The 12,438-nt window shown below is 33.9% G+C and overlaps 1 protein-coding gene across 6 annotated transcripts in view; it reads right to left on the reverse strand.

Moving 5' to 3' along the window:
* The window catches only part of LOC105481143 (erb-b2 receptor tyrosine kinase 4), a 1,180,372-nt gene that overhangs the window by 293,072 nt on the left and 874,862 nt on the right, over positions 1-12,438 (reverse strand). For all 6 annotated transcript variants that reach the window (XM_071073321.1, XM_011740477.3, XM_011740479.3 and 3 more), the window contains 2 exons: positions 6,686-6,818; positions 1,748-1,841 (listed from right to left, as the gene is read on the reverse strand). In XM_071073321.1, the coding sequence (XP_070929422.1) occupies positions 1,748-1,841; positions 6,686-6,818 (227 nt within the window). The remainder of the gene's footprint in view (positions 1-1,747; positions 1,842-6,685; positions 6,819-12,438) is intronic.

The following is a 12,438-nucleotide window of genomic DNA, read 5'->3' on the forward strand; positions in this document are numbered from 1 at the left end:
AAAATCATAATAAGAGATTTATGGGAAATATCAGTGCAGTGGTACCTGTAGTGATTCACACACCACTACTGAAAGACATTGTGTTCTTATCTGCTTAACATTGAAAGATTACTGATTCTTTAACTATCAAGGCAAGTTTTGGCAGTTGCTCATAATTTGTTGAAAAGTGTTTCTGTAAATCTATGTCTAATATATATTATGATTGGATCTAGAGGCCTATGATGATTCCCAGCCTATTCAGAGATGGCCAAATCCTTGATTATTTTAATTATACATTTTTAAAAATTTCTGTCTCTCAAAAGATTTTTTTAATTCCATGATTAATAGTCAAGAAGTTACCTAAATATGTTCGTTTTTAAAGACTCATATAGATATCTCAACTTGCCTTAACAGGCCATTACAGAAGTTCACTTCCCTGTGTTTCATGACATTCTTTACAGAATTCATATTTCTCACACTGTCGATTAATTGTATTTTTCATGACTGTCCATAATGGAGAAAGAAAATAGCTGCACATGCCCTTTGCATACTTATTTGGAGATCATTACATATTAAATTGCCTTTTACACTTTGGTTCTTCATGCCAAACAACACCATTTCTTTTTCTCAGAGCTCTAATTTTCCAAGCTAATCATCCTTGTGGTAGTCCTCTGAACTGGCCAACTTTTCCACATCCTCCTTTAGATGAAGTTCCAGAATAGCTAATTGGGGCCTAATGGAAGTTTGGAGGGCTCAATTATATATGTTTTTTTCTAAGCTAATTAAGTGCTGAATAAGCACTCTGGTATAAAAATTAATACTATTTAAATTTCCAATGAAACCGTACAGAGCAATGTGAAGCTCTTGTCTACATCCAAATGTTGGTCTCAAATTATCCACTGAGAGATGATTCAATAACACAGATAAACTGGAAATTTGTCTAAAGAAGGATGAAAATGACAATTAGGAATGAAAAATTTATACTGATCTCATTATTAAGAAAAACTCAAATGATGGAAACCAAAGAGAGGTCTAAAATATAATTATAATTTTCTCTCTGAGGCTAACTTCAAACTATGTAAATGAGACCTCATCCATGAGAACTTTCCTAATCCTATAACCCCTCCTTGGATTCTCATAGCTCAATTCTTCCCTCTGCCATAGTATTTATTGCACTGCTTTAGATTTTAGTTTATGAGTACTTGTCTCCTTCTTTCCACTGTCTTTCACACTGCCACAATAGTTAAAGGATTAAATGCATGTAAAAATGTGTGATAGCTTTCCTCAAATACAACATGAACTTTTACATTTGTGTATATTTACATGTTTCTTCTTTCCAGATTCTTCTTCAAAGCATAGCTCAAACATCACTTCTTTATAGCCTATCTTGATGTCTTTATTTCCATCCCAAAGACAGAATTAGTTTTTCCTTCATTTGTGTTTCTATAACAATTTATAAATATTTTTATTTTGTTAGTGATTATGCTTCAATCTAATTATTCTTTTCTATACTGTGCAATAGTCCAGGACCACTCCATATCTTATAATTCCATTTAACTATTTTATCTGGAGAATAAATATGTATGACATCGACTTTTAACTATTTTATCTCTACTACTAACTTTAAGCCTCTTGTAGGCAGATAAACATGTTTCCCCATGGCATCCTATAAGTAGCTATTGAATGGATGAATAAATGATAAAATAATAACAAACATTCATACATGATACTAAATAAACCAACACACCACAGATGTCTTCAGGCTTACCGGTCCATGGCATGTGAGGAGACCATCTTCCATCTTCTCACACTGAGGGTCACACTCCACACAGATGGAGCCGTTCTCAAACTCCCGAAATTCACTGTGAAAACATCAGCCACATGAGGAGGTATAAGCAAACAAGCTGTCAACCTAACAAATGAAGTAACATCTGTGAAAAGTCCTATTGGCAGAGTAAATTCTACAGTTTGTTTCTCTATGTGCCAGGAGCATCAGAAACATTAAGTTTTCCATTAGGAGAAAAGATAAACTGCAGCCAGATGGCTCTCCCTGCCCTCCAATGAGTTCAACGTTAGACTCATACTGGAAACCTCTCTCCTGCAAGACATATTCCAGCAGTCCCAAAAAGAAAAAAATAGCGACAAAGTATAACTCTTCTATGTTCTGATGACGCAGTAAAACCATTTTTACCTTTTTAAATAAGGCTGTGCCTGCTTTGTCTTTATATACAATTTTACTCTCAGAGAAGCTTTACTTTCTAAACTCTGAAAGAACTATTGTATTTTTCTTGCTGCTAAGTTATGTGAATGTTCCCCATCCTTGTCCTTCAAATCCCAAGACTCTTCGATTGATTTTTGGTGAAACTTCAAAAACTACTTTGATTCCTCTTCTCCTTTTAAAATATCTGCCTTGGAGAATTAGAGAAAATATCTTTTTATGGTAGATTTCATTTTCTTATATTATTGATCTAATATCAAAGTAATTCTATATGGTACACAATAAAAGAAATAGTTTAATGGTAACATCCTTAAACTTTCTAATTGAAATCTCCCGGGATGGTGGTCATTTCTTCCTATATCCTTACATTGTTGTGGCTATTTGTATATTACATGTGATCAACTTCTCAATTTTATAATATATGTCTACTGCAAAATTTTGATATCAATAATTAGATACCAGTCATCTATAATATGTTTAAACCACCCCATTCCACTAAAATACAGGAGGATAAGGTACTGAGTACAGACAATTTAAAATGCCATTTACAAATCATTAATAAAATTTGACTATGTTTAGCTACTTCATTATTTTGTGCTTTTGTGTCCTGTGTTACCACTCCACACCAACAGCATTACAGGTATGGCAATTTTTGATTCATTAGGTGATACATTAAAAAATATTTTTACCTAAAGAGAAGTGTTCACTTTTTTCTCATTTGAATACTGTAAAGCCTTAATAAATGACAGAAGTACAACAATGAGCTATGTTTTCTGTTGGTTAAATTAAGACTACATCTATTCCAAGGCAAAATAATTAAGTTTGGTTTTCCAAATAAATAGCATAAATAGGTGGCTTAATTATGTATGGAATGCACATATATTTAGTTACATGGTTTATGCATTTTATAAAGTGAGATAGTAGTTTGTTATGGATCAAACCTTTTATACATTGTCTTAATTTTAAAATCACAATTACATAAAGACAGGTGATCTTTTGCATGCTTCACTGACATAAACCATACAAAGTACTCAACAAAGGAAACTTTCAGAATATAAAAGTCAAAATGAGTTGGTATGGGAGGGTAGTAAAATTGTAAAGATAATCAAGAGCATTGTTTGTATAACAAAATTATGACACAATTATAGCCCAACTTGAGATTATCCACTGGTTTGGATAACAGTTTCTTGGGTGATTAAAAGTTTATGGTACTAAATGAAGGTTATAGTGTTCATATTACTAGAACAAGGTCACATTTTCCTTACTCTTTTCCAAAATCCACTTCCCCACATGCAGAGTTGAGGAATAAAATGTATGTCATAAAACAATCACGGAGACAGTGTATTGCGCTTTTCTTCCATAGACTTCCATTTGACAGGCTTCTGATTTTCCTACTCTCAGAAAAGATCCTCCTGGCAGTCTCTATAACTTGTTCTGCCCTTTATTGTGACTTTCTCCATAATTTCTCTTTTTCTTTCCTGTCCTCCAGTGATTCCATTGTGACTTTGCCAGAGTTATTCTTTCACTTGAATCAAATTTAACAATTTATAGTCTATTAAGTATGAGCTTTGCATACGGAGCTTTGTTTCACTTGGTTTTGCTATGATACATTTCACACAGTTTCGTTGTATGTGTTACCTTAGCAAGTCCTGTGATCAAGAGTGAATACTCTGGGATCTAGTTTTTCCAGATTTAAAGCCCAGGACCAACACTAATATTTCTAGGCCTTAAATACTTGAACTTCCTTAAGCCTCATTTTAAAAAAAAATCCTCTGTAAAAGGAAAAAAATAAGATTTCATTGAGAAGCTGCAATTATTAAATGTAAAAACACTTGCAAAGAGCTTACACTGGTTCCCTCTTTGATGTTTCTGTGTTGTTCTTAAGCTTTCACAAGAGTTTAAGCAAGTTGGGATATAAACTTGTTTTTCCTCAAAGGCTATCATAACCATCAGCCAATGTTGAAAGAGACTGGCCCATACCACAAGATGGAAAGTAGGCAATCCATCATTGGACAGGCAAGAATTGCACCAGTCTTTTACAAGACACATACGTTGATCACCTTTCAAACTAGCCCCATGTTTATGGTTTCCTGGGTTGCCACAATTACTGCAAAATACATTAAAAACTAAGTTAAATTAACAGATTTGATTTTATGATGTAAATATGAAATATGCTAAATATAAAAAAACAGTGTGGTAATCAGTGTTTCTTCAGGAAACCCATATTTTTCTTTTGGTTAGCTTTCATGGTTTTGCAGAAATGAGACAGAAACTGGTGTTTACATCCACATGTTTATAAATTTCATATTTCTGAAAAGCTAAAAACTGTAATATTAAAGAAAAACAATTGTATTCTGGGAAAAAACAAACAAACAAAAAAACAAGATGAAAAATCAGATACCTTAAGTTCTAGCATTGGCTTGAGTCCTATGTAGTGTTGTGACTTTAGCTCATACTTAATTATACCAGTTCCCTCTATTTATAAGATGCTGCTATTACACAAAATGATTTCTGTAATTAATTTCCTCTTTAGAATTACACATATGTATTCAATAAACTTTTAATGTAATATTCACTTAATGAAATTGGTCTATTGTGTTTCATTTTATTAGTCTACTGTGTTTTGTTTCATTTATCAATTGCTGAATGCAAAAGCAAGCATATTTTGATCTGAGGTATTTTATGTTCATAAAATTGGGAACAAGCATAAATATGATTCAGTGAGACAAGCAGCAAATAATCTCCTGTTCATTTTCAAATTGCAAGCCAAAGTTACCTCACAAAATTAAATGCTAAAATTTTCCTGAGAAATGATTAAATTCTTACTTAATTTTTTTATACTTACGCTTCTAATATTAATCTTTTCCCCTTATATTTTATGGAGGGAATTGGTTTTGGACATCTTGCAAAGAAGAGATATGTCAATATCATTATAATCTATGTATTTTTATTTTTCTCATGTAAAATGCAAAATTGCAATGTTATTTATTGAATATCAGTGGGATAATTCACAAGGCACAAGAAGAAATGAAAGAACTTCAAAACTATACTTTCCAAAGCTATTGAAAATACTTTCAGGCCGGGTGCCATGGCTCATACCTGTAATTCCAGCACTTTGGGAGGCCGAGGCACACAGATCAACTGAGGTCAGGAGTTAGAGACCAGCCTGGCTTACATGGAGAAACCCTGTCTCTACTAAAAATATAAAATTAGCCCGGTGTGGTGGGGGGCACCTGTAATCCCAGCTACTCGGGAGGCTAAGGCTGAATAATTGCTTGAACCTGGGAGGTGGAGGCTGTGGTGAGCCGAGATCAGGCCATTGCACTCCAGCCTGGGCAACAGGAGCAAAACTTAGACTCAAAAAATAAAAATAAATAAAAATTTAAAAAAGAAAATACTTTCAGTGAGCAACATAAGAAAATTTGACTTAGGAGCAGCACTAAAAATGCATTATCACACTAATGAAGAACAAGAATAATGCATCAAATAGTATGTTATGATAAAGTGATTTTATGAATATACGAAATATTATGAACTTACTAGGTTCTCCTACTGGTAATGTTATTATTGAAGTACCAGAGAAAATTAAAAATACTTGATTTAAAATACTACTTAGATTATCTAAAACCTGGCAGAACACTTTCTAAACCACTTCAAGTAGAAACTACAACATAGGTTTTCTACTGGGCTGATCACTTGTCAGACACATAGAGACAAGCCATTCCTATATACAAATAGACATAAAAGTGAGTGGAAAGAAAAAAAAAAAAGAAAGAAAACATGCACTCCAGATGAAATTTATAGGGAAGTATGAGAGGAAAATAAAAAATATTATTATTGGGATATATGGAGAGGAAGATTACTTCTAACAATCCCCTTCATAAAGAAAACGGGAATATATTTCTCAATTTTGCTTAAGTGTAAATTGCTATAGTTTATTAAGAATTGTCCGAGTATGTTTTTAAAAATGCATATAATAGTAAACTATGTATTTGAACTTATAATTTCAAATAAAATTATTTCTCCTTAAAAGAATTCGTCTATGTGTTGTCTCCTTTATGCAACAAGAACTCTCCTTAAAAATCCTGGCCTGCATTTTACCATTTTCTTAAAATTTAGAAATCAGAGCTAGGCCAGGCGCGGTGGCTCATGCCTGTAATCCCAGCACTTTGGGAGGCCAAGGCGGGCAGATCACTAGGTCAGCAGATCTAGACCATCTTGGCCAACACGGTGAAATTCCGTCTCTACTAAAAAATACAAAAAAATTAGCCGGGCGCCTGTAGTCCCAGCTGCTTGTGAGGCTGAGGCAGGAGAATGGCGTGAACCCGGGAGGCGGAGCTTGCAGTGAGCGGAGATAGTGCCACTGCACTCCAGCCTTGGCGACAGAGCGAGACTCCGTCTCAAAAAACAAACAAACAAACAAAAAAATCAGAGCTAATCAGTCCTTCAAAGCTCATGAGGTGAAGGCAACCCTAGAAGAAGCCTTACCCATCATAGAGGTTACAAGACTCTATGCAGATCCTTCCTCTACTGAAGCGGCGACACGACAGACATTGGTCTGGCCCAGGTCCCCAACAGCCATCACTGGAACACAGATGGTTGCACACCATTCCTTCAGCAGCTGTGAAACACCAGAATCAAAGGGAAATTAAACAGAGGATTGTGTCAAAACTTAAAATCTTCCCAGGTAATGCTATTTCTAAAGGAGTTCGCTTAAAGGAGATCTATGGCAAATGACTTTGGTGGCCTATCCCATCATCATATCCTATCCCACCTGCAACTTCTTCTATATTGCAGAGTCCTAGTAGATGTGTTTGTACGGCAATCTTGCGTTTTTCATAAGGTTAAGCAAAAGTGAATTGCCTATATAAAAACTACCGGGAGGACAGGCGATTTAAATTATCCGTCCCAGCTAAAGAATAAACCACACTTCTCTCAAGCCAATGCTTTGCTCCGCTAATACATAAAATATTTTGCCTTCTCAGTTTGAGGGATTTATGAAGAAATAGAAAAAAATAATATTGTCCTGAAACAAGTAAACAAAAAAAAGGATTAAAAGAGGAAGAGAAAGAAAAAGAATAATTTATAGAGTGTAAGAAGGGGAGAAAGGAATAGAAAGAAAATACAAGTTTTCTTTTTTCTTTTTCTTTTTCTTTCTTTTTTTTTTTTTTTTTTTTTTTTTGAGACAGAGTCTTGCTTTGTCACCCAGATTGAAGTGCAGTGGCATGATCTTGGCTCACTGCAACCTCCACCTCCTGGGTTTAAGCAATTATCCTGCCTCAGCCTCCTGAGCAGCTGGGATTACAGGCGCACACCACCATGCCCAGATAATTTTTGTATTTTTAGTAGAAACAGGGTTTCACCATGTTGGCCAGGCTGGTCTTAAACTCCTGACCTCAAGTGATCCACTCACCTCAGTCTCCCAAAGTACTGGGATGACAGTCGTGAGCCACTGCGCCAGCCAAACTGTAAGTTTTCTACAAGACCCTGCTATATTCTGGCTAGGTCTACCTTGATATTAGTCAAGTCATCACACGTAAGGAAGAAGTTTTGAAAGAATATTCAGCAAATTACAATGATTATTTATGCAGAAGTATAGAGATTAAAGTAGTAACAACAGTTTTTAGTGTTATCTCTATGTTGTCTCTGTTTTTGTTGTTGTTGATGGCAGAAGGGCCAAATAATTTTTAAATTTCCACTTAAGGCAAACCATCTTTGTTTCCCTTTATACTGAATATATTTTATTCAGGATATTATTATTTATACTGCATAACATTATTTTAGTGAAAGGAGATTTGATATTGATAAGAAGAGCCATAAATACTTCAAATGTTATTCTGTGTTTCTGAAAGTGATTTGAGGTATTTGAAATACAACTATATGTGGTTTTCATGAAATATTAAGAATTCTAAAGATTAAAACATCAAAATCAACTTTATCTTTCCATTAGTTACCAACTTTACTTATTATGAGATGTAAAATTTTATGGCAAGAACATTTGTGAGGTGGGTTGGGATGGCACTGAATATGGTAGTGTAATACAAGCAGGGAGCTACATCTGTGAAATCTGTGAAAGTTAACTTCTCTAACATATGCTTGAGAGAGCAAATCGCCCGCACCTGCGATCCTGACTAGTTCTGAAACAGTGAAACAAATATTCCAATTCAAATTTTCTTTGTCCTATATCCTTGGGTTATAAAAAGGCCCCTATGGCAAACTGTGTAAAAATATTTTAAAGGCAGACTTAGATCTATCAACAAATCTTGCTACTTCTTGAATAATTTCTTCCAGTATAGTTTAAGAGAGGACTGTGTGTGTATGTGTGCCTGTGTGCAGAAGTTTTATTGAGGTACACATGGCATACAATATACTGCTTATATATAAAGTATACCATTTGATAAATGTTGACATCATGAACCATATCTACAATCAAGACAATTAATGTATTCATTATCTCCAAAAGATTCCTCATGACCTTATGTAATTCTTGCCTCCTGCACCATCCTCCTTAGACAATCATTGATCTGCTTTCTGTTACTCATTGTACATTAGTTTGCATTTTCTACAATTTTTTAATAAATGAAATTATATAGTACATTTTCTGTTTTTATATGGTTTCTTTCATTTGCATAATTATTTTGAGTTTCATCTATATTACTGCATGTATCAACGGTTTATTCACTTTTATTACTGTGTATATTCTATCATATGGATATATGAAATGTATAATCCATTCACCTATTGACAGACACTTAGAGTGTTTTCCATTTTGGATGTTAAAAACAGTAGTAGTTGATTACTATGAATATATGTGTAAAAGTCTTTGTATGGACATATACTTTCTTGCCCTTTAGATAAATTCCCAGGAGTGGAATGGCTGGACAACATGGTAGGTATAGGGTCAACTTTTCAAGAAACTGTCAAATTGTTTTTCAAAGTAGTTGTACCATTTTACATTCCTACCATCAATGAACACAACACAAAATTTAGCTTGAGTTGTGTTCCCCACATCTTCACCAATATTTGATGTGGTCAGTTTGTTCAATTTTAAACTATCTAATTTGAACGTAGTAGCTCTTGATTGTGGTTTTGATTCACATTTTCTTAATGATTAAAGATGTGGAATATCTTTTAATGTGCTTATTTTTATATATCTCATTTGTTCAAGTGTCACCAAATCTTTTGCCCATTTTATATTGTATTGTTTCTTATTAATGAGTATTGAGAGATTTTATATATTTGGCAAGTATTTTCTCCCAATTTTAGCCATGTCTTTCCATTCTTTTAATACTGTCTTTTGAAAAGTAGAAGTTTTTCATTTTGATAATTTATCAACTTTTTTTTTGAATCATACTTATCACATCGTATCTAAAAAGTTTTAGGTATGTCCAACCCAGGGTCACAAAGGTTTCCTCTGGTACTTTCTTTTAGCAGTTTTATAGGTTTCACAATTATCCACATGATTCATTTAGAGTTAATTTGCACATATGGTACTGTATTAGTCATGGTTCTCCAGAAAACCAGAACCATTAAGAGATTTTTATACACATCACACACACACACACACACACACGCACACACACACACACACACACACAATTGGCTCACACAAGTATGAAAACTGAGAAGTTTCACCATCTTCCACCTGAAAGCTGGAGACCTATGGAAGCCAGTGGTGCAGTCCCCATCTGAGTCTAAAGGCCTGAGATCCAAGAGAACTGATCATATAAATTCTGGTCCAAGTCCAAAGGCCTAAGAACCAGAAGCAACAATGATGTAAGATGTAAGTTCCATTCCAAGAGCAGGGGAAAGATCAATGTTCTAGCTCAAGTAGCCAAGCAGAGAGAGTGAATTCTCCCTTCTTTCAAATTTTTATTTTATTTAAACCCTCAGTGTACTAGATGATGCCCACCCACAGTGGTGATGGCAATCTGTTTCATTTAGCATACCAATTCAAATGCTAACATCATTTAGAAACATCCTCACAGACATGTCCAGAAATGATATTTAATAAAATAGCTGGTCACCCCATGCCCCAGTTAGGTTGACATATAAAATGAACAATCACAGGTACTATGTAAGGATATACTCAGTTTTTGTATATGGATATTCAATATTTCCAGTATCATTTGTTGAAAAGATACCCTTTCTCTATGAAATTTGCATATTTATAAGAAATAAGTTGTTCATACATTTCTGGTTCTCTACTCTCTTTCATCTACTTCTCTCTCATAGTATTTTTCCATAATTTTACTTTTAATTTATTTGTGCTTTTATATTTGAAGTCCAAGTCTTGTAAGCAGCAGTCATTGAGCCTTGTTTTCCTTTATTTCAATCTGATAATCTCTGTCCTTTAATTATGGTGTTTAAACCACTTACATTTAATGTAATAATTGAAATAATCAAGTTGAAATAATTTATCTTAGTTTTCTTTTTTTCTTTTTTTTTTTTCCTGTTGGTCCATTCTGTTCTCTTCCTCCTTTTCTTCTTTTCTCCTATGATTTGGATAAATTGATTATTAAAATGATTTTATTTCTATTTATGTTTTTCTGCAAATGTGGCTTATGAGCTGTATAACTTTTTATTTGTTATTTTATCTTTTGGGTTTATATTTTAAATTAAATATTTTATTCTGAAATAATTGTATATTAATGTGTAGTTGTAAGTAATGATACAGAGAGATATTGTGTTTTGGACACCCAGTTTTATCTCACAAGATCTTAAAAAGTTCATAGTACAGTAACACAATTAGACATTGGCATTGATATAGGCAAAATACAGATTTCCTCACAGCAAGAATCCTTAATTTTGTACTTGGATCTTCACATTGACTTGTCTCCCGTCTTCCCTTTAAACTTACCCATTAGAGCTCCCTTACTGCAGCCTCTAATCTCTTCTCCATTACTATAATTTGGTAATTTTAAAAATTTATATAAATGGAATCGTACGGTATGTAATTTTTCATAATTGGCACTTTTTCAATTAGAATAAATATGCAGAGATTCATCCAGGTTGTTGTGTTTATTGTTTGTTTCTTTTTATGATCATAGTATTTCATAGCATGGGTTACTACAATTTGTTTAACTATTTACCCATGAAAGGATATTTGGGTTGTTTCCAGTTTGGAGCTACTACAATTAGGGCTACTATAAACATTTGTGTATATGATTTTGTATAAATATAATTTTCATTGTTCTGTAATAAATTCTCAGGAGTTAATTGCTCGGTTATATGGTATTAACATTTTAGTTAGGGTTTTTTCTTTTTTTAAGATAGTAGCAAACTATTTTCTAGAGTGATTGTACCATTTTTACACTCTCACCAACAATGTATGGATTATTACATTTCTCTGCATCTTCTCCCACATTTGATTTTATTACTCTTTTTATTTTAGCCATTCTGATAGGTGTAGTAATATCTCATTGTGTTTTAAATTTAGATTTCCATAAAATGGCTAATAATGTTGAACATTTTTAATATGCTTATTTTTCATTTATACACTCTTCAGAGAAATGTTTCTTCATATCTTTGACCATTGCAATTAGATTTTATTTATTTATTTATTTGCTATTTAGTGCTACTTTTTGTTCTTTATATATTCCATCTATCTATGAAACCATTCCTATAAATTTTATAATACTAATAAGGGAAGATGAGAGGGGGAGAAATGAAAATAAACCAAGTGGGTGGGCACGGTGGCTCATGTCTATAATCCCAGCACTTTGCGAGGCCGAAGCTGGTGGATCACCTGAGGTCAGGAGTTTGAGACCAGCCTGGCCAACATGGTGAAACCCCATCTCTACTAAAAATACCAAATTAGCTGGGCATGGTGGTGCATGCCTCTAATCCCAGCTACTCAGGAGGCTGAGGAGGGAGAATCGCTTGAAACCGGGAGACACAGGTTTCAGCGAGCGAAGATCGCACCATTGCACTCCAGCCTGGGCAACAAGAGTGAAACTCCATCTCAAAATAAAAAAGAAAAAAGAAAAGAAAAGAAGCCACGCTTGCACCACACTCATCATTAGTAATTAATGTAGCTTTGTTTGACCTGCTTCCTCATAGTTGCTTGCTTTTGTCTCAGAGTCATGTAGACCCTGTTACAAGATTATAATTCTCCTTAACTGCTCTATAGATAACTATTTGAACATTATGAAACATTAGCTTTTGCCTTAAGATGTTTTTTCATGTCCTGCATGCCAGAGAAATCACTGATGCCAGCTGGTCTGAAGGACCCCACTGAT

This window comes from Macaca nemestrina, chromosome 11 (assembly GCF_043159975.1).
Source record: "Macaca nemestrina isolate mMacNem1 chromosome 11, mMacNem.hap1, whole genome shotgun sequence".
In the NCBI taxonomy this organism is placed as follows: domain Eukaryota; kingdom Metazoa; phylum Chordata; class Mammalia; order Primates; family Cercopithecidae; genus Macaca; species Macaca nemestrina.